This window comes from Acanthaster planci, linkage group LG13 (genome assembly GCF_054643075.1).
Source record: "Acanthaster planci isolate LZ-2023a linkage group LG13, COTS_SCS, whole genome shotgun sequence".
NCBI classification, from domain to species: domain Eukaryota; kingdom Metazoa; phylum Echinodermata; class Asteroidea; order Valvatida; family Acanthasteridae; genus Acanthaster; species Acanthaster planci.
In genome coordinates, this window is record NC_141789.1 from 1,274,321 (window position 1) to 1,301,689 (window position 27,369).

A 27,369-nucleotide genomic window follows, 5' to 3' on the forward strand; every position below is an offset into this window, starting at 1 on the left:
CAAGATCTTGATAATTTGTTTAGCAGTTCGACATGTTTGAGCGCAACCTCTCTTCGGAGCGTTCCAATCACACCTTGCATTAAAACGTGGATTTTTGTTGCTGCTCAAGTTACGGCTTGGTCGACGTCGCAGGCTTCCTACATTTTCTTCATCATGTTGGGCAGTATTTTTTTCAGTATCATTGCAGGACACAGAGAGGGGGTGATCACGTGCCCAAAAGCTCTTCTTGTCCACGCTACTGGTGACACGCATGTTGGACAGCACTTTGAGAAAAAAGCGAACGCCATCAGTGCAGTGGAATGTCAGTTCAACACCAACAATCTGTGTAGCTAAAAGAAGCCCTTAAAATGTTCTAAATGCGTGCAGCTGTGGGAAGTTTAATTAAATAGGAATTAAATCGTGCTCGGCGTTAGTCTAAGGCGCGTGTTTACATCACAGAGATATTTACGGTAGTTAAAGTAATTAATTGTATTTGGTTAGTCATGTTGTAAAATTTTTAACAATGTAGCGTTGCGAGCAAAGTACTATAATGAAGGCAATTTCTCAGCGACATGTTACTGATTTGTGGCAAATTATCATAAAATGGTTTGCCACTAAGCAACCGCCCACATCAACAATACATGCATATCTTGCAATTTTATCTACGTAGTTTTCAAGCAAAAGGGTTTGAAGCAAACTGGATGATCGAATTATTATCAAAATTTTTTATGAAAGTATGAATTCTGCTTAATTTACTCATATTAATTTCTGCAGCCTATTTTTTAAAATGAAGCTTCAGTAGCTAATATAAAATGCGAATAAATGGTATAAATATTGTATCTGCCAATGAGTCAGCTTCGAGAAAATTAATTTTACATGTAAATCGGTGTAACTGCCGTGATCTGTTGTCTGAGCGTTTAATTTGTTCCGCGTTGAAAGGTCAAACAGCTGTTGACCTATGAGCTGTCGAATAAGATACCAAGTTGTCTCTTTGCCATTCATATTGTTGCCGTGTGGATTTCTGGGGATGTCAGGAAAAAACTGCACTTTCTTTGTACTTCGATTCTTTTGACAACACTTTTTTTCGCTCCTGTGAATTCGGCGCACATGAAATACCTAAACGCAGTGTGTGCAGCCGTTCTGTTCCACCAGCAATATCAAAAGAGGGCGTGCTTGAAGTATTGAGCGTCCTGCATCTGACACGCATGCTCATTGCCAGGGAAGACAAAGAAGCGCATACCACGCCGGGCTGGGCGCCAGCTGCCGTCATTCAATCCTCCGCTACCTACTGATGATGGAAAGAGCTGCGAAATACCGACCACAGACAGCCATACGGGAAGGACTCTCTCAATGGGCGTTGAAGAACTTTAATCGTTCTCCTGACACGCCGGGAGTGCGTAACAGCCATCGTCACTTCGGGAGCTGTCACTGGTGCTTCAATGACACTTCAATCATATCGATGGAGGCACCTGGAAAGAAAATGTTGGCAAAGTGTATTTGAAAATCTGTCCATAATTTCTGTTTCCTGCAATAGACAAATGACAAGCAGTATTAGAGCAGCTAATTATTTTCCAAATTTGCTTGAGAGTATTTTTGCTGTAACCGCATGGACAGCAGAGGCAGAGTGGGCGATTGGAACCAACAACGGACAAATGTGGCAACTCAGATTCTGCCTAGCCACAGGAATTGAGGAAGACTTTATAGAAGGTGTCTCATTGCTGTGATGTGTTGTCCAGTGAGATAGCACCAGAGGCTACGGGGTATGATACATCCCTACCGTCTAGAGCATTGAATGCTGCCACAAAGCAGGAGCAGCTCTTAGCAAATCGTGGGGAAAATGATTGGCAGCAGTGGTTTTCAGACTTCAATATCGTCGGTGGTGTTGGCTTTTCTACTTCTACTCAACACGAAAGGTAAAAGAGTAGCTTTTAAGGTGCTTGATATATTTTGATGAATATTCCACTGTATGGAAAAGAAATGTTCCTCAAATGAATACAGGCCTAATTTGGAATTTAAGTTCAGTTGTGGTGGTACGCTTTAACATACTTGTCTCTTTTGAATACTAGAAAGTCTCAGGTCACTTGATAGTCAATCAATCAATTAAGTCCACTTTTTGTAATTCTCTTCTTGGTTGAATGACGGGAGTAAAACAGATTGATTGCAGTTTTTGCTTTTTTGCTGAGAAGTTTTTTAAAACAAATTTTATTGTTGAAACGTACTAAGTCTCTTTCAAAAAATCACCGTCTTGCGGAATTCAGTCGCTGTGAAGGCCTTCCAATCTTGACAAAGAATTGACATCAGGTCACGTGACCATTCAATGTTGAGGCTTTTGTCCAGCAGGAGATACTTCGGTTCCGTAAACAGTAAAAATGCCCAAATTGTTGTCAGTGGATGAAACTTGATGGTTTTTCTCCAACCTCATTCTGCACGATGAGTTCTTTTTATTTTACCCATTTATTTCCGCCCTGAAACGCCAGTAAACCTAGATAAATGATGCACTTTCTGCCCTCTCGCTAACTTAAGCCTGGCGAGAGCAGAAAAAGACGGTAGCGCGGGTTCTTAGATTTCTAAATCGCGATCGGATTTTCTTGATTGAGTTTGCAAGCGAGTATCCCCGTACCGTCTAAAAATAGACAAACAGTAAAACGTAATGGGTGAGTCTCGCCTTGAAAGTGCATGGAGGCCAGCCTAACGAGACGAGAGAACCGCGAGGCGAAAACATCTGCGTCTTCTATTCTTCTTGTTGTGTTTCTTAAGATTACATTTGCTGAGTGAGATAGAACAGACTCCATTCACTGAAATAAATGGGTAACACTATACCAGAAAAAAATGATCTAAGTACTTCACGCCAGAGAACTGAAAAGGGATAAGGATTCTTCAAGAAAAAGCTAATAATCTTCCTTTGCCGTCCTATTCAATCCTTGTGCTTATAAGATATACTCATCAAAAATCATTTTGATATCGATTGGATTATTAAGTTATGGAATTCGATGATGTGATAACGCGAATTGCATAATCATAATCACGATAGAGAATCGTAAGGTTTATTACAATGACGGAGCGTTTAGACACATTGAAGAAGGGTAGTGAACCCCATAAAATCGAAGTCAATCACTTGAATTTTCCGTTTATTCATGAGGTAATTGCGTGGTTGCTAACTGAAGGCTGTGTAGAGGATCAGATCTGGGATCATCGTTTGGTTGTTGCTTGCTAATACTTCCACTCCTCACGATGCTTTTACCCAAATTAGAGGCTCAAAATATCCTTGGGCATCGTCTTGACCCAATCTCAGACAACTGTGGTATTTCTTGCCTAAAGTAGATTATTTCCAATATTAATTTCTTCTTTTATCTGACATTGTCAGTTGTTGTTCCCTACATGATTCCTTGTGCTACATGTTTGTTTCTTTGTGATGTTAGATGGTCGCTGTTCCTTATCTTACGCCTACTGAAATCAGCTTCTCTTGACCGAAATGACTTAAATTACTAGTCCTTGTTTGTTATTATAGAGTTACGTAATGGCCAAATTGATTGGCAGTCGAAGCCTGAAGCACAATGCATCTGATGTTATAGTCATCAAACAAGAATATTACTATCATTGCCTATCGCTGTTTGTAGCATCGTGTTTTCCTGTATGACGAACATGTGTAGTTTAATATCAGAGAGTTAAGGCGTCTTTCCATGTGCGTGTCAACACTTCAAGCATTGCTTGTCCGTCAAAAACCGCTCTCAGAGCGATCTTGATGGCCAAACGCAACGCACACGTGTGTTATGTTAATGGAGTCGAATTTTGTGTCCGTGAAAGTGAAACGCATGAACACATCGTGTACGCAACGCACCCCCCCCCAATGAAAAGGCGCCTTTAACCAGCATGTTCGAGTACTTGTTGACACACTGCCAATCAAATAATGAAAAAATAGATCATCTTCATTTCGCTCGGAAACTCGGATAAAATCGAGAGTAACTCTTTATCCTTCTTGCTTTCTGGTTTAAATTTTATAATATATTACATGAACAGAAAGCAAGCCATTTGAGTGATGAGGGAGGGAGATGGATTGGGGAGAGAGAGGGGGGGCATGTGAAATGCTATTTATGATACAACTCAATCGCTACCGCGGCTTGTTTGAAAAGACTGAACAGGAGGACATTTTCAGCCAATGCAGACACACCCATTAGGTTGACATATTGAGTTTAATACTACTCCAAGAAGCAAAGAAGGTGCACCCATTCTTCCAAGAAAAGAGCGCGAAGATGGTAGTATATTACAAGATTCATAATAATGATACGTATAGCTGCGCCTAGAGCGCCCTCAGCTGATATGTGTGAGACATCGCCGGGCAAAAGTTTGTGCTACGCCTTCCCGGCAAAGCATAATTGAAGTTGGAAATCATTGTGTAATAACTCGAATGAAATTATCAATGGGTATGGTATTGTACAGTTTTATAATTAGCCTTTTTTTTCATTTGTGCAAGTGTCAGTCATCTTTGTGAATAGACGATGGTGACTTTTCCCCAATGTTACATACAAATCAATTATTATTGAGAAACCGTGTCTTTCAGGTAGATTAACGGATACCGCTTCGCAAGGCCGTGGATTGAACCACGATCTGCCCGATTTCCGAATTCGCTTCCATCCTTCAAATGCAGCGTCACGCAAACAGAATGAATGATTTAATTCACATTGTATCGCCCGTGGGCTATAGACCCACTTCTTTCCAACAAAAATAAAAACTGAAATTTGTCCATCCATTATTAATTGACTTCAAAAGCTTTAATCCTAGAGCTAGCAGACGTCAGGAAGAAGGAAGAAATCAACGCTAAGCAGAAACCTACCCTGGGCATTTGCATCAATCTTCGCCCAAGTGAAATCACTCCATGTTCCTTTCTTTTAATCTTCCCGTCTAATCAACCTTGGGGTTGTTCTGGCTTTGCATTTTGGTCGCCATCCCCAAGAAGGATCTGCCGTTCCATTATGTCGTTTTCATCGTCGACGTCCAAGGCGGGATATCTGTGGATAGCTGTATCCCTGTAGCTGACCGTATAGGGGCGATCATCGACCTTGAGGATAGACAAGACTCTGTGTATTCCTCCTACTCCGTTCTTTTGTCTTAACCTCCGTAACTCGTCACGGCTACGGTGACGTAACTATTCCAAACTTTGTTTCTGTGTATTCTTAAAGACACATTTTACCCAATGTCTTCTCTACTTCCATAGGTGTCCCAAAGACTTCATCATACCTTTCTGAAACAAAAGCAATGCGTCACAACACGAAAGGGCGGGAAAATGGTTGGCCAAGGAGTTCTGATTTGATTTTAGTATCTTTATGGAACTTTTTCAAGTTTTTAAGTGGCAAGGAATTGATGAATTTATTGTCGGCCTATATATGTCAGCACGTTGCACAACTTATTTCTTAAATATTGAAAATTAAGCTCTGTTATTATGAGATCTGGATTTTCTGGCTGCAATGCAGTGAACTGTGTCGTCATACATTATAAACTGAGTTCCAAAGAACATAGGTTAAATAGGTTCATCTAGCTGTGGACTGTAAGTACTTTTTACTGCATGCCTATTAATGTTGAACAGGAATTTAAATATCTAATACTTGTAGTTATCAATCGTTTGAGTTATTTGGAGTTCCATCTGTTTGAGGTGCATGCATGCCCTCAGGAGGAGAACTTGAAATACCGATAGCAAGAACATTTCGCCCTTAAGCTTGAACATGGAAAAATCATCGTTGTCTTCACTTATGAGGAGAGTTGAACCTTGAAATCAAGTGACAAAAGCTCTGAGTATGTCACTGCCTAGGTCCACCATGGGATTGTTTTGATCTCATGTAAACCACAAGTGCTGTCTTTATTAGTATAGAGGGTTTACATGACTGCCATCTTACACAGCAGGCCAGTGCTTTTGTTCTGCAAGGTATGCACAAAGGAGGTTTCCCTCTGGAACAAAAGAACTGTCCTGCTAGGTGGCGAGGTAAGCCTTTTTAGGCCTACCAACAATTTCTTTAGCCACGCAAATGCATAGTTTTATTTAGTTAAATCAAAATTGAGTGTGTTCGAAACCTAAACTTTTATTTCTTTGGCTCCAACTTTTCCCAACAATTGAGACTCGGAAAAGTATCCGAAAGTGCTTGGCAAACTATTGACGACTGTGCGTGAGACTAATTCCATTTGTGAGGAGATTGTATCAAGAAATATGCTTTGGATCCAGCAACAGAATTGGATCCACAAAGCTCGTCCTCAGCACCATATTAGCTAACAAATGATCGACGCTGGCGATAGTGAAATAATGTATTCACCCATCCTAATTATGGCATACCACTCTAAATGCCTGCTGTTCTCCTAAAAAAGACCCAAGTCTGGCCTAAGTTGGATCCCAGGATAGATAGCTCCAACCCCATTGTGCCCTCTGTCGTTCCCAATTGTTGACCTAATTGATGACCGTGAGCCGCATTACCAGGTGTTTACCACCAGGTAGACCACAAGGCACGTGGATACTCGATTTCAGCGTAGTCAGGTGAACTTGACGGCTGGAAGATGAGACCAGCGGGCGGTCCTCATGCAAGCACAACTTTCTCCCCTCAAGACTATCAACGTTATTGGGCAAAGCTTTCCTCATCCCTGGATTATTCTGAGTGTATTTTGTGCTTAATGTAAATCGGGCATCAGGTTAGAATTGGTCATCGATTGAGAAATTCTCTCAATGTATAGGAAGAGGCGAAGCCGACCAATCTGAAACAAGTTGGACCTACTACATGTAAGTAACCCCAACGTAAATCAACACTAAATCTTGCGAATTTGAAGTTACATTTGCAACTTGGGATGATGCTAAGTTCCAAATCGCGACCTTTACTTCGACCCCCCGGACTTATCGATTACCGCCGGCCTTTCTTCCTCCCCTGTGCTGCAATTAGCAGGCAAAACATACACGAATTCACCGCATATCATCAGATTACATGAATGCGCTCATCATCATGGCGCGTAATGAAGCAGAAAGCTGTAATCAAATCTTCGACATGGAGGCAATCGATAAGACAATGCCGGTGGTCTAACAATTATTCCCAGCTCATGAGGATATGCATCGTCATGGTTTTTATTGGTTGGGTGTTAAAGGTGTCCTTAAACAGTTTGGTTGTATTCTTGGTTTGATAATGGTTTGGTTTGGAGTGATACTTGGTTTGGTTCGATGATCGTTTCATTTCGATTAGTTTGGTTTCGTTTGGTTTATTTTGGATTGGATTGAACTGGACTGGACACTAGTTTGGACTGGATTGGATTTGACTACATTGGATTGGTTGGATTTGACTGGATTGGATTGGAATGGATTGGACTGGACTGGATTGGATTGGTTTGGTTTAGATTGCTTCGGTTTGGTTTGGTTTATTTAGGACTGTTTTGATCTGGTTTGGTTTATTTAGGATTGTTTTGGTCTGGTTTAGTTTGGCTTGTTCTGTTTAGTAATGGTTTGGTTGGTTTTGTAAAAAAACATACTATTTTGGATAAAAATGAGAATGATTATAGGCCTCGGACAAACCAGACAATTACAGTGATAAAATATTTATCTGTTCTTTTAAATACGGCATTCTGTCTTGCTGAGTGCATCAAAACTTTTCAAAGATGCCTTGTAAATGTCATATTCATGTCGACCTAATCCTATACCCAGTATGCCTTGCCACTTACCCCATCTTCATTGCAACGACTTCCTCAGAACGCTCGTGCCTGTAATTCTCCATTCTCTAATCATTGGGAATGATTGCCCTTTATGAGATTGCAAGGCGGCGGTATTAACGAGACAAGCAGCTCGCTCTACTTTAAGGGGCTCATTTTCCGTCAAGTATCGGATTTGACTGTAACGTGATTGCATGCAGGGGAAATGGTTGACTGACGACAGCTGAAAGGAGCTAAGCAAAAACCGGAGGCTTGCGATTTCCGATGTAAGCAAAGCAAAATAATATACATTTATACATAGGAACCTATTAAATAGGAATTAGTTTCAATCAGTGCCTCCCTGTTGTAAATTAGACAGAGCGAAGTTCGTAAACAGCTTCACCGGGCTATTTTAAATTGAACAGCGTTTGTTTCCTAATAAATTAGGTCTCGATACTGATAATCCTGGAGTTTAATTACACCCTTTATTAGTCGTTAGTGCTGTAACCATTCTTCTTGGTTGATGGATTTTCTTTACCTAAAGGCCTACTCAGCCTACAGACGTCTATACAAGCAGACAGCGATTTTCAGTGTCACAGATCTTATGGTGGGCCAACTAATTGCCTCTCCTGTTTTCCACCATTTTTGTCCTTCCTCGATGAGGTCGCAGTGCGGCAAAATAGAACAGTTCCCTCCCTGACATTTCCGACATACAAACTGAAGCGTGGTCCAACTCAATTACGACATTAAAGTGCGAGAGGATGCCCAGAAACCAACGAAGATTCTTGACGATGCGTCCGGCGCGCAGTGCGTGCATCTGGCAGCTCCATCTCCCATCGGATCTCTTTCTGAATCTCGACAAGAACAGGGGGGGGATCTCCATTGACAGAGTTTTTAAGAGGAGCAAATGACACAGACTGATGAATGATTGCTCGGGGACGCCCCATAAAAGCCTCGAGATGCTAGGAACCTTTGAAAAATGGTTACTCAACTCCAAGTCTGGTGCACTTTTAAGTCCTAATTCTTTTCAAACATTGTGACGTACCCGACGAATAAAAATCAAAAGTAGCTGTGTTTTATTGCATAAGTACGCATTATTATTGTAGGAGCTTTATGTGTCGTCTGCTCGTGATGAAGCTGTAGCAGGCCTACCTGCCTGCGGCATCGATTTACCTGGACACCGAATGTTCACAGTTAGTACGTCCAAATTTACATACGCGATGATAGCAACGCTTTCTTCTTCGAGCCAAATACAGGTACAAAGGTGTAAATATTCAAGGAAACATCAATTTAATATGAGAGCGCAACGTTCATTTCGGTCTTTTTACCAGGAAAGTACAAGTGTTCATTTGTTAGTTTTTTTTTGGTGTTTGGTTGATTTAGATTCCAAATACATGTCAAATCCGCAAGAAGACAAAATACAACTCCGTAGGAAGACATTTGGGGACCTTGGTCCACAATGTTTTGCTGCCCTACTTTACGATCGTTGTTGACAAGGCATGATGGTGATACGTAGTGGTCAGGTCACTTGACAATCACAGCTTGTCTATTTGGAAATGGGGAGATGGCGCGATATCGAAAGAGATCTTCATCACTTCATGCACCACGAGGTAAGAAATAAAATGACCTGGCGTCTATAATAGAATGGCCAACGACATTACGAGATTGACTTTTGTAAACGAGGCCAGGGTGGAGTGCAGCACTTTTTTGATTTCGTTAAATTTGACATCTGACAGCCGGCAGCCCTGAACAAAACGCAAAACATTTCCTACTAATACAAATTAATTTAGAGCTTGATGTGAAGAGAATGAAGATATGAAATTACATTTATTGGTCAGAGTGTGTAAAGAGCTATAAATAGATTCAGGCCACTAATCTGAATGACATTCTCGTTTCTGAGAGATATAGACAAAATATGGTTCATGATGGTAATTGTGTGTTCCAAGTTCATGGCAGCATCACCACACACATGGCTGTTCGCATAACAGATAAATTTAACTGGAGCATGAACATATTCTAGCTTACTTTGGAATACATTTATGTTCCATGGTCATTGAGTTTGTATATGCTCACGTCTGCCTTTATCAAAATAAAAACAGTTATAGCACAAATCAATAGGGGAGGACCCGTACTCTATAGCTAATGTCCCGGCCTCGAACGGTGTTTGAAAACGGGCAATGCACAATGCTTGCTTGAGTTTGTAACAATAGACGAGAACAATACCACTTCTGCAAGTGGTAGGAATCAATGTCGCGGATTGCCTGAACGTGACAAGGGTTAACAAAAGGTGAGACTATTGTGTGTCATTTAAAGAGAACATCACAAAACAAATGAAACAGAAAATAGTCCATACAGAGGGTACGGGGCGATAACCATTACAAAATAATGTCAAAAAAGGAGAATACTCAAACAGGTTTAGAAAAAATCTTCAACCTCTTTTTGCAGTGAGTTGAAAAAGAGAGGGGAACAGTCACAGAGTTCAACTGGTTGTGAATGTTCTTGGTTCGAAGGAACATGTCAAGCCTTTGATAGAATCAGTCTGAAAACCAGGCTGGGTTCAAACATCCAGCAACTGATACCAGACCCCAGCCGAGCATATCAGTACTAAAATGGCCCCAGGCAGAGACTAGTAACCATCTTCAATCTGACGATACAAAGCCCAAAGAATCACCCAATCCACACAAAAACCTCCCATTGCCATTCGGAAAGTCCTGTCCCCCGCTTGGTCATGGCAGACGTGCGCGATTTGAAATTCTTTAAATTTCTAACTTTCATCAGTGAGGAATATTTAACCTCGTTGTTTTTGCTGACAACTTTTACCCTTATACCTTTCACGCACCACAAGCATCTGAAATTAATTTGGAACCCGGTGTCTGGATTTCACGACTTACAAGTCCAAGCTGTTGTGTGATCACGACTAGGTTTTTAGCTGTTGTGCCCCCAAAGGGAAAGCAATGACACCGGATCGTCAACTTGTGCTGAGCAATCCGATGCGAATTTACCATGAGTGAATGCGCAACCCCGCCGGCAAGTCATCAGCTGAATGCGCCCGCCCTGCCGCCGCACAACAGCGATAGCATCTCCATGATGAGTGTATATTCTGCTGTAGTGAATTCAACCGTAACTGGTACTTTATTTCCAGGTAATTTGCAATTAAGGCATTAAGTTCGCCTGCTCAGAAAGAGCTGTTTGCTGCCACCAAGCGTTCAAGGCTTTTAGCTTCATGCTCTTGTCGTCAATAAGTGCAAATGGGGTTAAATGGGTTTCCAATGCCTTTAACTTATGCTAACGTGTGTAGCTGAAGTTACAGGCAGTTTAGACGTGGATTCAAATGAATTAATTGGCACAGTAAGATAGTATTCCTGTTTTTGAGAATTCGCCCCCTTTTCGCTGTAATATTATCTTTAATCGGTTTACTATTTTTAAGAATATAGATTGGCATGAATGTCGCCCGGAATATGGCTTGAAGCTATATCTTATAATGTTTGTTGTGGAAGGGCTCTGATGCCTTTTCGCGTGAAAGTTCACTCACGTGACCTGTTGCTATAAAGTAGCCATCAATACCTAAAGTACCAGTGAAATTGTAACCTTAGACGGCCGATTCTCGTTACGCCTACCTGTGAGCAAACAAAACGACACCTAATGTAATGCTGACTTCTTAAAATACTCGAATTTCAGCCGGAACTTGCTACATCGCCCCAAACGGATACCGCCAGAACGTGCTGAGAATTTGGGTGCTAGTTCAGTAGGGCTGACAACTATCCAAATCAACAAGAGTCGTATTGTCACTTTTCTATGTACAGTAGTTTCAAATAATGTAGCATGATGTAAAATTTCTCTAGCCATCAGATTTTCTTCAACAGTTGCCGATTTTATTGGTAGCTGCGTCCAGTCTTAGATACCGTAACAATGAATGGCTTTTTCAAGATCATAAATCATCGTGGTTAAAACACAGACATTTGCATGTTTGTTATGCTACAAGACAAATTGAGCGCTTAGCTGATGCACGTAGTTCTTTTCATCCATGCAAAGACGGTTATTAAAAACTGATGGATAATTGCTCTCTGATACATAAAGATGAAGCAATTGCATCTTGAAATGACAAAAGGTCTAAACAGAATTTTCATGGAAAGCTCTTGGAATCGAGGAGATATAGCTTCATCCATCTTTAGACCGAATTACAAAAAAAAAAAAAAAAAACCGATCACGTCTGTTTGCAAGCACAGCTAACTGCCATTACCAGATAAGAGTATGGCTACTTGACACGATCTGTTCATCTGCTTCCCTGGAAGTCCTGAAAGGAACTTAACGTCCTCTTTCTGATTTTTGTTTTTGTAGAGGTAGTATGTGTTTCGACCAAGAATGAACATATTCTGCAATTTCTGAATCAAATTTGTTCATTTTTGATCCTCCCGTGACCTTCGCGCCGGCAGCATTATTGACAAACTTTCTAATACTTATCACTATTTGCCTTTAAGCCCGGAGCTCCATTAATTCGCTATATATTAAGCAGAATTTTTTTTACAATATTACCACAGTGACTCCGAAATATTTGCGTTTGAATAGAAAAAAAAAGAACAGCTGCAGAGTCTCAACAGGTCAACCGAACACGCTATCAATGCAGAAAAACTATGTATTTTTCCACACCTGTCGAAAAGAAAATCATCGCACTATTTCCACCGCACGTGCGAGGTTGGTCAACGTCGATATCGAACCTGGATGGACGGTGGGTCAAGGCTTCGGTGTTCTGACGGCCCTACTCGGCTGCACGGCGGACTCCTCGGTCCGCGTAGCCTTCTACCCACTTTTCGGGTTGTGTAACCATCTATCGGACACATATGCCTCTGACACTCGGGCTGCAGATGGTCCCACGCTGCGGAAGCGTTGCAGATAACGATCAATGCTGGTCAAATGTAATTGCGATATGTCTCACTAGATACATTTCCCAAATTAAAAGTGCCTATTCATCCAAGGCCTGATCATAAACTGTTGGAAAATTATGACCAGCATATTTGCGGGTTTAGCATTTCAAATGCTGCATGTTGTCTCTCTTTGGTGGATAGGGAGGTTGTTTTATCAAATGCTTACCTTGTCTTCAGACTTTCACCACATTTCCTGTTTAGCAAAATAGTTTGTATCAATCAACCACTAAGACTGTTAAATGAGTAATCGGAATTAATGAACATATCAGGGTCATTGTTGACCCGGAATTCGGAAATACATGTGATTTCCAGGCTATGCGCTTAGTCCTATGGCTATCTTCGTATTTCGGGGAAAACGGAACACCTTTTAATCGATATGACTCAACTCAATGCTAGCTTTGGACGTATTTGTTCCGAAATTGCTATAAAAATCTAACTTCAAGTTCAGTGGCATATTAGTGCGTTGAGGTAAGAGCCAATCTAAAAGTAAATGAGCATGCATGCAGATGTAATAAAGCTGTCTGTATCTGTTCTCAGGGTTATTTGCCTCCGAGCCACATCGGCAACTCCGCCACGATCTTCTCTACAACAGCAGCATCTATGACACGTCGATCCGCCCGGTCAAGAATGACAGTCACCCCACCGTCGTCGAGATGCAGTTCTTTGTGGCCCAAGTGCTTGATGTGGTGAGTGGACGCTTGAGGCCGCTACTCGGCTACATTACCAATCTGGACAGCGTCTTGCTAATGAGTTTATCCCTAGTGAAGATACAAGTGCAATTATTGTGCAAGCTTAATGAAAATCTCAGCTACTTCCTTTGGAAACAACTCCGGTACAAACGAATAACAATGTTGGTACCTAGTCTACCTTATTGTGCTACCTATAAGTAATACCTTTGGAGTACCACAATGTGCAAAGATACCGGCTGGTTTTGCTCTGTGCAAGGCGTCATTTGCATTCGTAGATAGTGACATAATTCTTGCTTTCTCCACAGGACGAACGGTTGGAAACCTTTAAAATAAACGCCTGGCTAACAATGGTATGTGCATGTCCGTGTAAATTGTAACACGACAGAAACCTATGAATGCAACCGAAATTTTGCGTATTTGTAGTAAGTTAAATTCTAAAATTCCTGACCTCCGTGCTTCAGTCCTGTTAGCCTGAGATTTGTATGTAAGACACTTCGGCGGAGACGCTGAGAACCTTTCTTGACTCTTTCAGAGATGGAAAGACGAATATCTGGTCTGGAACCCAAGCAACTACAATGGCCTCAGGAATTTCAAGATATCCAAGGAAAAATTGTGGATGCCAGATTTGTGGTTGTACAATAAGTAAGACAACGACTTACAATTCTCCCATCTGTTAAACAATTAGACACACGGTACCAAAGGGCCGATCGCTAAGAAAATGTACTTCTTCTGTTTTTGGTACTTTCCACACTTCCTCAAAGGTTGAAAACGAAATAAATGCCTTCTGTAATCTCTTCCAGTCTATGCTAGACTCTAAAAACTAAATCAATCCTACTCAGAACTTCACAGTTAGTCTCCCACATAACCTGAGAAGACTGCAAAGATAGAGTTTCATTGGTTCTTCCTTAAGGAATGCAACAAATGAGGCAATTTCCAGCTAATCAGATAATACTTTATGTATACGGCTTGCGTTTTCACATCCTGACGTGTAGCGCAGGCAGTCGTTATGAAGACTACGCCAAGAACTCCATCTGCAGCGTGTACTACGATGGCACCGTGGTGTGGCAGTCGCCCTCTATCATCAAGACACACTGCCAAATGGATGTCACTAACTTTCCGTTCGACAGGCAGACATGTTCAGTCCAGTTCGGTCCCTGGCAGCACGGAGCCGATGAAATTATTCTCGAGGGAACCGGTAAAAATTGCGTTGTAGTGTTCGTGTATCCAGGGTTTGAATTTAATTGACTCTATATGGATCACACTGGAGTACTCACCGTGGCAGCTTTTTTTTCAATAAACCGTTCGTAGAAGACTTCAGAGGGTATACAAGCAGAAGTGTAGCCGGGGGGGGGCCTTAAATTTACGCAATCAAACTTTTCAATATTGAATGGATATTGAACAAGGCTATGAAAAGCTTGCCTCCCCAAAACACACCAATGAAAGCAGGTACCCTCGTAAGATGCTGGTGCCCCCTTGTGCCCCCTCCACTAGTAAAATCCTAGCTATGCCACTGTATACAGGGTTACGAATTTGCGTTAAACGAAAATTCAACTTCGATCAATTTTGCCTGAATGCTAAGCCTTACAGGCGTTTCAATGTCTACAGTCCTGTACAGAGAGACTGACAGTATAAATTTAATGCTTATTTCAGAGAGTTCAAAAGTCACTCAAGAAAGCTCTTACATGGTTCCACTTTTTCAACGACGATGGATCTTGTTGGCCTCTGCCTAGGTTCTGCCGATCGCTACCTCCGCAGCTCAGGCGAGTGGTCACTGATGCACTTCAACGCCTCCAATGGCGTGGAGGGCTATCAGATCTACCCGGACGACCCGGAGGTAATGTTCACCTTTGTGACGTACTCGGTGGAGCTGCGGCGGATCCCAACCTACTTCGTCTTCTACCTGATCATGCCCTGCGTCCTGATCGCCTGCACCACGCTGCTCAGCTTCTTCCTGCCGGCCGAGTCTGGGGAGAAGGTCAGCCTGAGCATCACCGTGCTGCTGTCGCTGACCGTGTTCCTGCTGCTGGTGGCCGAGCTGCTACCGCCTTCCGGTGCGGTGCCTATCATTGGTAAGCAAATATCAAAGGCTCATTTTTTTTCCCAAATAAGAGGAGAAGCCCAGTTTCTGGGGCTTGCTGCCCAGAGGTTATAAGCATGCCAGATTAACGGGTAGTCAAGTGAAGACCTGTGCATAATCCAGATAAAGGGATTTTTTTCATAGGTATTCTTACAAAATATTAAAACCAACGTGGCAAACTAATCCAGCGACAAACCTTCCTCTTGCCCTGTCAGGCATTGCAGAAGTTAGGTACAGATGCACGGTATGATGAACCCAAGTCTCATTTGCTTTGGACTGATAATCCATTGTACTTTTTGTTTGACAGCTATCTACTATGCCTCTACCATGGTCATGGTGTCGTTGTCATTAGCTATGTCTGTCGTAGTTCTAAATCTTCACCATATGGGACCTGCACCACAACCAGTTCCGCAGTGGCTACGCAGGCTCATATTTAGCAAGTTTGGCAGATTGATTTTGATGAGAAAGCTGGCGACACTGAACCAAAAGCTCGACTCCAAGAACAATAACGGCTGCGTGGGCAAGCGACGCCATAAGAGACCCCTGAGAAAGCTCTTTGCAAACGTGGAGCTGAAGGGCACCTTTGAGAACGATCACGTCGTCGGGACTACCGTCAGCGTGGACGGTAACAGCTCGTCCTCTGGGAACGAGAGAGAAACGCGCAAGCGGCGCTGCCCCTTAGGTCAACACATGAGGGCGGTCTCCACGCCTGCCATTCCTTCATATCCTGAGGACAGCTCGCAGCAAATGACAATGCTGCGGCAGATCTTGGACGAGTTCAGATGCATCCGCGAGACGTTCGAAGCGAGGGAGAGGGAGGAGACGATGAGGGCCGAGTGGAAGCAAGTCGCCCTGGTGATTGACCGCATCTTCATGGTGCTGTACGTGATTGGCATGCTGGCGACTCTTTTCATCATAATTGGCCACATAACATGAAACTGCCGTTGCCTTGTGAGTTGATCAAGTCTCATCTGTATCACGTGATAACAAAATCGTCTTCCAGAAACATGATTAGAAAAATTTGAAAACTTATGTGGTTTATTGAATTCTAATGTTTAATGACAACAACAACGTCGACTATTTTGCAAATGAATTTTTTGTTGAAAAGTTGTCAAATGTGAAATTTTCCACATTCAGTATGTGCCACATTTAACATTGAATCACACCACAGTTTGTTTGAAGTACCACAGAAACTAATCTCATCGAAGATTAATTTTTCTCGAGCAAAACTTGCAGAAATTGATGCAATATATGACACCACCTCATTGTGTTATAAACGACCAAATTCCGATCAAGTTGTAATTACAATTCCAATAATAACACAGCCTTATTGTTTTCGGAGAAGCGACAAATCGGCAACGATTCTTTTTAATATGCATCCGTTGTAATTAGCTTATAAACAGAGCGCCCTCTCGGGTTTCAGGGCATTAAGGCTGAGTTCGGGCTGCTTGTTCTCGTATGTTCATAAACTGCTCGATATTGTTATTCGTGGGTTGGCAGCTCGTACACCGGGAAAGTAAAACTGGTTATCGCTGGTAGTGGTACTACAAGAAAAATGGCGGCGTCCATTACGTTCTTGGAGGGTTGCTTGGATAACTGGGCTGAACTCTTTTCTATTTAAAAAGGAACATTCATTTTGTGTTGTGGAAAATTAATATTGCTCATTTTGCAAGACTCACCATTGTCTCCGGCTTTGTAAGCCATCTCGTTGTCTCTTACGGCTGTACAAAACTCAAAATTCCGAGTGTTCCAGTAAACCCTGACGAGGAGGTGGTGTGCGATCCTGTTCCGAGCACAGTGTTCTAGAGTCTAAGTTTCTTTCCGCCGTTCGAGGGCGAGAACAAGAAATCCGTGTCAAGAACAGGTCGCCCAAAATGGACATAAGATTCCCTTGGTGAGACTGTAGAGGGCGCGGCTCTGTCCGGGATAACATGAAAGTTGAAAGAGTCCGTTTACCCCGCGTGTAAATATTTGTCAGTCTTTTTAACAACAGTTTGATTCCTTCTTTAACTCGTTTGGATCATGCGAGTAGACTACGCTTGCGCAAAATGATTCCCATTGTGGGGATATACACATTTCGACCAAGATATATCAATACCTTGCAGGTCAAGATTTTTTTAAAATTCATTTCTTACTTCTATTCATTTGATCATTTCCATTGCTTGGAGCAACTGTTCATCATTGTGTTCATCACACGCCGTGCTTTATGTTGGTCTTGGGATGATAAAAGGATGGACACATTTTAGCTTTGAAGTGTTAACGTGAGGCGTCCTGTTCTTTCATTTTTCTGTTTACTTTGTCTTCGTGGGATGCAGAGCCATTGTATACAGCCAAAAGAGTGACCATCCATAGGAGAATATGTATGTCTCTGCATAATTGTGGCACCTATTTGTGCGAAGAAGTACTTGTCTCTGAGTACCTACGGCTTTCATTGATCACTAAGCCACAGTGGTGGCTCATCGAAGGCTCATTTGAACCTGTCCCGCTGATATCGGAAGAGGGCGCATGGAATGACTTCCTAAGGCCAACAGATGGAGCTATCTGTTACCTGTAAATTGACTGTTCTTGATTGGCTGTCCACATTAATTTTCGTTTAGTAAAAAAAAAAGATTTATACTCTATTTTGTTGTTTTCATTGTTCGATGATTGATTGTTTTGCTTTAATCCGTGCATAATTAAGGAGCTGTATACTTTTTTTGTGATTCACTATCATTTTTGACTGGGGTGCAATTTACAGCACACACTGTACATAAAAATGTTTTGGTTTTTAATTCAAAGGCCCCTAGAGTTAGAATCGACCGGATCGATATTCTTTGCCAAAGTTTATTAAGTCAAATAGTTTCTTTAAGTTTTGAACACAGAATATGTGGATAATTCTCATTAGTATTTGATGTTTTTTGATAAGGAGAAACTTGAAACTTGAACAGAAATTACAAAACCTTCTTACCCGTCCTAGAGTATCAAGAAATAGTGGGCATTGGGGGAGGGGCAAAGGGGTACTTAACCCCCCCCCCCAAAATGGAATAAAAATCACTATTGAGCCGACCCCCTTTTACTGTTAATGATGTGTCAATTCATTGTTGACGAGCGCCTTGCCCGTCCCGGAAAGTTTTCCTCCTTGGAAAATGTGCTTGGGCTCCTGGGCCTGGCCACGCCATTACATGAATTTGTGAAATACGTAATGACAAGCATGTAACGTCTTGCATGTTTCTGTCCCTTAATCTAAGACATCTTAAGTGACTTGACTTTGACACTATAAGTCCCTTGTTACAAATTGACTTTCTGATTTTAATTTCCATTGATGAAAAGTTGTTGTCATTGTAGCTGACGGACACATAACTATAAACGTGATGTTTTACGCTATTTACCAGTACCTTGTAAGTATATTCCATTTTGTACGGCTGTTTTCAGTCAGTTGTATTAATAAAAATGGCTGGTTTTTCCGGCACCCATGTTTCAGCAAAGTATTAGGCGTCTTTAATATTGTGGGGTTTTCTACAAGATCTCATAAATTACACTAGTATTTTTACTGTTGCGTGCAGTGAAACGGAAAGTGCGGCGCCTTCTGTATGTCGTTGCGCCGAAGATCAGAGCAAAGGGTACGCACATTATAGCGTTTCGCGTCAAGTGCTTTACCTATGTGCGCAATAAATCAGGAACTTGAGAGGAACAAGGAAGTGAAAGTAATTGCTTTTTGACACGGCTCGATGAGGGGAACCGTAAAGCTTTCACTCGTGATGGATGATAATTGCTGGACACGGATCCGGGCTCGATTCCACCCTGGCGAAATATTTACCCGCATTTCACTGAACGCGAAGCCATAGAGTGATAAGAATTATGCAGCCGTCGGTACGGTTTAATTGTTTCTAAAATTACTTCGGTTTTCAAACTTTGTTATCTTCATTTGGTCCCACTTTAATGGGAATAATCTCGAAGAGAACGGAGAGGTGGAGTCTAATATGACTTCATGTCTTATTTTCTGCTTATACACGGCGCCCTCTAGTGGAACCTGGTGGTTAAAAGGAATCTTTTTTTTAAATGAAGCGTTTATTGCATCTTTTAGAAATACCGCCCTCTTTTCACCTGTTCTCTCTTAATCAGGAGTCAATAAGTCATGTATCCTTGAATTCAGCCTACGAGCCTGGACGGCATTTTTAATCACTTCCGGGGTAATCATATTCGGGCACGGTTGAGTGCCTCGGAGCCGCTGGATCATTTCATCCCCCCCCCGTTTGGCGGGGCTCGGCTGTGCGCCGCTTTCATCTTTTCTGTAACCGGATACACTCATATCTGACAATCAAAAGTAGGTGTTAGGAGGGGAGGATGGCGTTTCCGAACTGAAGTTAAGTGGTGCAGGTGTGTGGGTGTCCCCTGGAGACTGGAGTTGCTGTGATTTGTTTGGAGGTGAATGGCCTCCAGGATCGAATCACGATGACCAGTGGTTTGGGAATGCAGAGCAGACGAAAGGGTGAGTAAAATGGGGGAAAGCAACGCGGTTACTTCTGGCATAATTATTTTGATCACTAATCAGTCCACTAATACGCATCGAAACCCCAATAAGAGCATCTTGTAAAAATTCAGAGACACCTTTTTACACGTCCAGGAAGCTTGTTCCGATTTTGGCGGGAAGGACGTGTCAAACTTGGAGCCAGTTTGCAAAGTGACGGTGCCCGTTAAATTGCTGATAGAGGGCGGGTGTCCAGCCGATCAACACCGGGTATGTCGGTGCGAGATCTAGTTCACTTTGCTTGTGTGATTACAGTACATGTACATCGCTACATCTCACTAGGCCCCAGTTTCGTATCAACAAACGCACACATGGGTATGAATCGATTACGCAGGCAGTGGTTTGTTGCTCGAGCATCCGTTGCCGGATACAGGTAGGACAAGTTGCCGAGATACACTGGATTGACCTCGTCTGTCCTCTCACAAATATCAGTAACCGGTGCTCCATGATGATCGGTATGATAACATCGACGGTTAACCCCTGCAGTGCACCCTTGAACGATTAAGGTTGATGTATTTGTAGTAGTCAAAATATTGGCAAATGCAGCACGCCCACATACAAACGATCTACATGTATGTACATGTAAATGTAAACAGTGATCAGTTACATGGTTCATTTGTATCGACCTAAACTAATATGCAGTCGTTGGAAATTAATGGTGGTTTAAGAGCCAAAAAATAATAACAATAAATAAAATGCCTTCCAGACATCTTGAAAAGCACCCAGCAGAGGGCGTTTCCCTAAAGCTGCATATTACACCAATATTGATCAGCATTACTATGGTTCAAATTGGAACTTCGCAATCCTTCTGTCGTGAATTTAGTGAGGAGTTTTAAGGGGTGGATGCTGTCACTTTATTCTTATTACAATTGAATCTTCCTCGGGGAATTATAACACCCACCGTTACAGGAATCCTCTCTGTTTCACGAGACTAGAAGACGATGCGATTATGTGCGGGTAGAAAACTATTAATTACCCCGATAAAATGCTACTGAGAAGACGGAATGAAGTCTGCAGACGTGGATCCTCTTACCAGATTTGTTTCATTAAGACTGATGGATTTCGCTTCTAGTTATCCCATCAACTTCTCGTCGGATTACATATGTTTTAATTAGGAATTACAACAGATAAGCCTATTACTGTCACCTTTTGAGCCGTTTTCAGTTTAAAGTCCCTCTCGGGTTGCCGACCCCTTTCAGTCGATTCCAATAATGCCCGCTTAATTCAACATAAGCTTTTTATCTCCACTGCCAACAGTGATGTCTATCACACTCTAGCCCCGCCCACAATCAACTTAGCCGGCCCATAACGCAGTGTCGTCTCGCGAAGTACGCGTTATCTGACGAAACAGTGATTCGCACCGCGAACACCAATGCTCTTGTCCGTTGAATGGTTTCGGAGTTTGAAAAAAAATCGACGCATTCATCCAGCCGTATTATGATTGAGACAATGACGTGGCCGGTGTTTCGTCCTAGCTGCCCGGATTAAAATAGGCAAGAAATTGCTACAGCGGCGACCGTCGGTGGCGTTCCATTTGAAAGGAAAAATGTAATGCTTCAACACACCCCGTATAGCACTCACTTCGGATGATGTAAACAGCTTTGGATAAGCACTACACGCTGTTAACTATGCCCCGCGGTTGCTGGGAAATTGAAGGAATCGGTGTGAATACTGGCTAACTTCAGCGACCACCGTGTAACTTTAATTGTTGGGAAATCTCCACTTCTCGTCGGTGTGTTGGGAGCTTACACTCCACCCGTGCCAGTGGCAAGATGGATTTGTCTGCAGGACGGGCATGGTGGTGGATATTAACGGTGTGTCTCACCTTGCTGTCCACAGGTAGGTTAGTTAACGTCATTATGGGTTACGTCGCTGGAAAGAGCTAAAATGATACAATCTTTTTATAATGGGCGTGTCCAAAGGATTGAGAGGGGCTGTCAGTTAGTTGGAGGTTGTTGTGATGTTCAGGCCGGTTCACATTTGAAAGATTAGCGACATATGATAATCAAAAATGACGCTTTCATTATCTTGTATAGTTTCCCTAATTTCAAGGTTTCTTGTCTTACCGGAAATGAAAGTAGACGGTTGCAACAAGACAGTCTAACCCGTTGTTCAGGCTTCAATCTGTCTAACTGAAACTGAAGGTCCACCTCACTTGCTACCTCAGAACATAAATTGGTTTAAATCAAATTCAAGCTCAAATGAAAAGTCCCAATCATTGATCTGGACCACGACGTACTTGTTTAGCAGCCGTTGTTACCTCACGGCGTCAACATTTCTCAACTAACCCAACCTAAATGCATCCACTAATTTGAGATCAAAAGTTGAACAAAGTTTTTGTTTCACATACTGTATTTTTTCGTGGAAAAAGTAGGTGTAATTTTCTTTAAGGTCGAGGTACCCATAAACAGACTCTTGTTTATATAAGAAAGTTGCGTAATTATTCTCAAATTATTCATTTTTTGCTGACGCAACAGTTATGCAAATCACAAGAAACAGCAAAGGAATAACAAAGGGACAAAGTGCTAAATCTCTGCGATTCCAGATTATTTTGTAAATGACAGAGATATCTTACGATTCTAAATTTACAAGTCCTGATGTCAGTATCTAGTCTTGAGCTTCTGACCTGGCTAATCTCCTCTTTACGTGCGATCGTCAGCGTAGGCCCGGTTGGAACCCCCCTGCGAACAGGCAGTATCTGGCCTTGTTCTGGCCTTGTCCTCATGGGCACGACCCGCTAATTTTGTATGTCGGTAATTCTGAGAGTCGAACCTATAGACACGACAACGTTTTTATTTGCGCATTTATACAAAATGCATAATGCCTTTGTGTTTCACTGTTGCACACGGGAAAAAAGTAGACAATGACTGCACAGGCTATTAATCGTATCAGCTATTTCTGTGTCCAGATTTACGACACAACCGCAGTTCTGTGCAGTTATGCACAGAAAAGCCTTGTTATTGGTACTTTAACGAGCAGTGTAATGCACCATATTGTGCAGGATGATCCTAATGATTCTAGACACGCGTAATTGCTTACAGGGACTTTAATCTAGGGTCGGACCCGTTTTTACTTCCAACAATTTTGGTAAAAAACTAAACGATATAGGATTTTCTCTGATGAGGGGCCGTTAGGAATATCTACGAACATTCTGAGCATCATTAGAGATGTTGGAAAGGAGGAAGATATAGGGAAAAAGCTAGAATTTGTTTCGGTATGCTGGCTAATTTCAACAACAGAAGTTGCTGATAGGATAACAGTTTATCAAACATGCACAACAGGAGCATTGGTCAATTTTTCTCAGACGGAGTCATTATGTGATAAATACTGTGCGGAGATTGTTGGAAGAATGTTCGTGGAACTCTGGTTTCGACTGCTTTTTTTTTCTTTCAAAGTACAAGGAATGGTAAAGAAAGACTTCCCTGCCTTGGCATTGCAGCCTGACTGCGTTATGTGAAATGTGCCACCCTTCCGATTCTATTGCCCCTCTGTGTAAAACGCTTTCTTCCCCTGATCAACTGATAGTAACATCTGGAGCCGCGGACTTAACGACTCTACATGTGAATAATTAATGAGTGCGGAAAGCGCCATGTTTAAATATGCACAGCAAAATATTAATAAGTAAATAAAAAATCTACAATTACGTTTCAACGCTGTCACATGTGCGCATCCTTCGTTATAGCTGGCGTAATCCATGGATTTTTCCCGTAAACTCCTCAGGGTATATTTTTGCCTGATTATGAGTCAATCGGATTAGCAGACGTGCGACCCAATCACGTATGCACTGACCGACTTTTGCTTTAAAAGTGAATTTGCTGGATCCCTTGATTGCAAGATGTTTTTCCGTTGGGTATGTTGACGGATTGCGAGGGAGTACTCACCGCGATGTAAATATCTGTCTTCTGACTCTTCGCTGATGGATCGCTGCAAATAATGAGAAATATGGAAATAATGCAATCGAGCGATATACATGAGCAAGCAGTGTTTTGGGAACAGTTCACCGAACGGCGCGCTGCCTAGTGGCTTGATTAAGTCCTTATGTCATGCTTCATTGGCGGGAAATAAGAAACAGGCATTTTACGCGGGGCAAGGCAGGAAGGACATGCATACATGCATGCGAAACACTGCTCTGTTTACCCATACTGAACTTTTGGGCCGAGAAATATTTATTTTGACCCCTCAGTTGGCAACGTAGGGTAGAAAACATTTGCTGTGGACTTGTAAAAGACTACTCAGTTGCTATATACTGCCAATCTGTTATTTCAGTTTCAGTGATAGATGCTCGCAGAAGTGGTATCTTTTCCCCTCACCTTTACTCTAATACACCACTGGTAATTTAGTCAGTCACAGTCAGCTAAACGTTGTACTTATGATTTCATTAATATTAATCATTATCATTAAATTAGAGTCATAGTGCCAGATGATCATGCAAAGACATCAAATCTTTGGGGTAAAATCTCAATTGTCCAATTGGAAATAACTTCGCAGATCCCACCTGCAAATTTACACTTGTTCATTTAGTTTTTTTCTTTGAACGATGTTCAGGACTTTATTCCCTAGCGCTGTTGAATATGCGAGTGCTACAGTAGCCAGTTCCTTTTGACAGGGGCGATTTTTTTTTTAAATTTCAATATTCAGCGGGTGAGCATGAAATTCGTCACCAGACCACACGACCCAGCCACCTGCGCCAGTATCGGCTTCCAACCTGCTTCGCACCACGCTCGCACCCTTGCTTCCACCGCGCCACGTTAATATCGCATGAGATTCGAACGGCTGAGGGATATCTTCCTCAGACAGGAGACATCATTCCTGAAAAACAAAGGCGTTAATGAGTGTTGCTGGTATCATATAGTTGCCACACGCATTTTCCTGTTAGTTTACAGAACGTGAATTAATGGAAAGATTCTGTTTGAGTCCTCTCTAAGTTAAGATTATCCTCAGAAAACGTGCATGGAAATGTCATCGACGTGCCTGGTCACCCTGTTTGGGGGAGTATAATTGCAGGAAGGCATATCCAGTTACCGTGGCATTTACAACAGCGGGACGTGGGATCAAACGCTGAACGCGGGCAGGTTTCAATCCCGTCCCACGCTCGGGTGTTACTTCGAGCGCCTCTTGGGCTGAATTGGCCCTGTTGGCTCGCGTTAGCGCCTGCAGAGGACCCCAGGTTTGCGATAAAATGGGTTCCAACAGACTGATGTCATGTAACAAAACGAGTTATGGTATTTTGGTTCATATGAAACTTAACTGCAAGATATTGGTGGGTAACCTTTGGAACACAAAGGAATTACGTGTTAATTTCGCCTATGTAGCTTTTGTTTTCAATCTGCCGAATTCCAAAACGCGAATACTAATTTTACAATGATCTCTACCATCTGGCTCTTTTGCTGGTATGGAAACGTCGCGCACTGGTAAACAACCATGTTTAATTATATGTAATGTTCATAAAATGCCTACGCCAAGGCCATGGCAGCTCTTGTGCGAATCCCTACAGGCATTTCAGCTATTGCCTGATTGTGCAGTGATGTTCTTCCCCCTGTAAAAAGACACAGATTGTTGAATCTGACTGAACTCTTCACATGGCTAGCTGGCGGATCGTGATGAGTTCACCTGATGGAGTGCAGAAAAACCAAAGTTTCCAAACCTTTTTTCGTTCGGCTTTGGCTTCATTTAGGAAACCAGATTCATTCTAGTGTTCGAATCCATCCATAACACTCCACAAAGTTATCAAAATTATTATGCTGGAGTCTTGAGCTAAGTTGTTAAAAATTAACGACGTTTAGGTTTGGATGTCTGTGGGTATTCATTAATATAGATGTGTTCTGCTTTACACAAAAAGCAAGCATGGACTGGAACGTAATTAGTTTGCCATTTCACAGTCAAAGATAAACCCTGAATGTGTACAGAAACTTCATTGGGAATTCTTTAGACCTGTCGGGCTCGGAGTGAGAATGATACACGGGAATGTATTATCTTTATACTAATCATTTCTTTTCATAAGGACCTTCGATATAGTTACAATAAGCACATTCGATTAACCGCTCAATTAAAACGTTTTTAAGTCAAATCAGATTGGTATTCTCATGTACCAAAACCAGGCATGATATGACTAGAAACCTCGGATAGTTCTTTAGGCAATTACAACATAGCGTTACGATAGGAGCTTTGCATCTCCTAGCGGCTAATTACATCTTGCTGTTTGCAAATGTTAATATTATTCCCCAAGATACATTTCCAATAATTCATTATGTCTACAAGTTCCTCTGCGCGGCTTGACGTAAATAGGCCTAGGTTTTTTATTTAGGTTTGCCTAAATCTGAAAGACGAGACAATTTTTTTCAGCCATGACGCCTGCGAAAATTAACCTAGGAGAGCTTTGTCTTTCCATCCGGGGAAACATGCATAACGGGAGCGCCTACTCCTTCAGAGCATAAACAGGCTGGGGCCGAATCTGGCGGCTAGAGCTACGTCTTAGTCTTCTCCGGTAGCAAAATGCGCGTTCACACGCTGACAGCAGGGGGCAGCCGTTAGCCATAGTCTCAACCGTCTTCTACATTTCAATTTTTATGACGCTGATTTCTTGGAAAACACGATGTGATGTATAATCTCAGAGCTGATGAAAAGCCAAGATCGATGTTGATGTTCCTTGTCCCCCCCCCAGGTTCCGCAAAATGATCCCTCTTTATTGACCCTGGATTGCGTATATCTCTTCCTTGTCCACTCGGAGCAAACGACAGAAATACCCGCCACCCCTCCTTCGCGACGAGCCACCATTAATCATCCTTGTGTCTAGCGTCTCCAAGTGGTGTTTAACCACCGATCGGTTGGCTAGTTTGGCCGCGGGGCTTTCTTCCTCTGAGCGTCTATGACCCCCACCCCCACCCTCACAGAGCCAGATACGGAAATGCGGTCTAGCCAGACTAAGGTGGGAAGTTAGTCAGGTGCGAGGTGACGTAACCAAGTTCAGTCAATCGGCCTTTGTTGATGGGGAGCAAGGCGTCCAAGAGACGGCGTCGATACCACGATGAAGATGCTTAATGAGGCAGCTGCTCCTCGTACCACAGACCCTGTACATCCCTAGCCCTGCCCTGTCTACTTCCCCCGTGGCACAATCCGATATTTAATGTCCGATTTATGTCCTTTCAGAGTTGCATGTAGCATAGAAGAAGGTAAAGTCATACAGTGGATAAATGGCAACCATTCACACGGCAATGTAATAGCGAATGGTACAAAATACTTTCATTTTAACGAGAATTCGAATTTAGCCGGCCTTATTTTAAAATTATTTGTTGTATTTTTTTCCATGTATATGTTTGATAGGTTGAGCCTGCAACTCCGAATTTGTAAATACAGTCGCTTTCTTAATATTCTTGTTTAATGAATTAAAATATTCTATATGATATGCACGAGCACAAATATAAATAATACATTATATGCCATAAATAATTATCAATGAAATATTTGGGGCTGTAGGCTGTTTACTCCCGAATCGCTCATTTAAAAGGTGAACAGAAAACATCAAGACGAAGAGAAGAAACGAATTGAGTA

The 27,369-nt window shown here is 42.2% G+C and overlaps 2 protein-coding genes across 2 annotated transcripts in view; both read left to right on the forward strand.

Moving 5' to 3' along the window:
* Positions 1-1,208: 1,208 nt before the first annotated feature.
* On the forward strand, positions 1,209-18,781 carry LOC110979967 (neuronal acetylcholine receptor subunit alpha-10-like). The gene is made up of 7 exons (XM_022236185.2): positions 1,209-1,892; positions 13,086-13,234; positions 13,543-13,587; positions 13,770-13,879; positions 14,230-14,432; positions 14,968-15,306; positions 15,622-18,781. Exons 1-7 carry the CDS (start codon positions 1,817-1,819, stop codon positions 16,248-16,250), a joined length of 1,551 nt encoding a protein of 516 aa, XP_022091877.2. The 5' UTR covers positions 1,209-1,816; the 3' UTR covers positions 16,251-18,781.
* A 2,358-nt stretch (positions 18,782-21,139) lies between these two features.
* LOC110979873 (neuronal acetylcholine receptor subunit alpha-10-like) overlaps positions 21,140-27,369 on the forward strand; it is a 46,971-nt gene continuing 40,741 nt past the window's right edge. Inside the window, exon 1 of the mRNA XM_022235998.2 lies at positions 21,140-21,660. Coding sequence (XP_022091690.1) covers positions 21,594-21,660 — 67 coding nt within the window. The 5' untranslated portion in view covers positions 21,140-21,593. The remainder of the gene's footprint in view (positions 21,661-27,369) is intronic.

What these genes read in the sequence shown, in the direction of transcription:
- LOC110979967 (XM_022236185.2), top strand. Translation starts at nt 1,817, where the DNA reads ATGATTGGCAGCAGTGGTTTTCAGACTTCAATATCGTCGGTGGTGTTG. An exon ending in TGGCCCAAGTGCTTGATGTG is followed by an intron (nt 13,235 to 13,542) that starts GTGAGTGGACGC and finishes CTTTCTCCACAG; the next exon opens with GACGAACGGTTGGAAACCTT. An exon ending in GATTTGTGGTTGTACAATAA is followed by an intron (nt 13,880 to 14,229) that starts GTAAGACAACGA and finishes CCTGACGTGTAG; the next exon opens with CGCAGGCAGTCGTTATGAAG.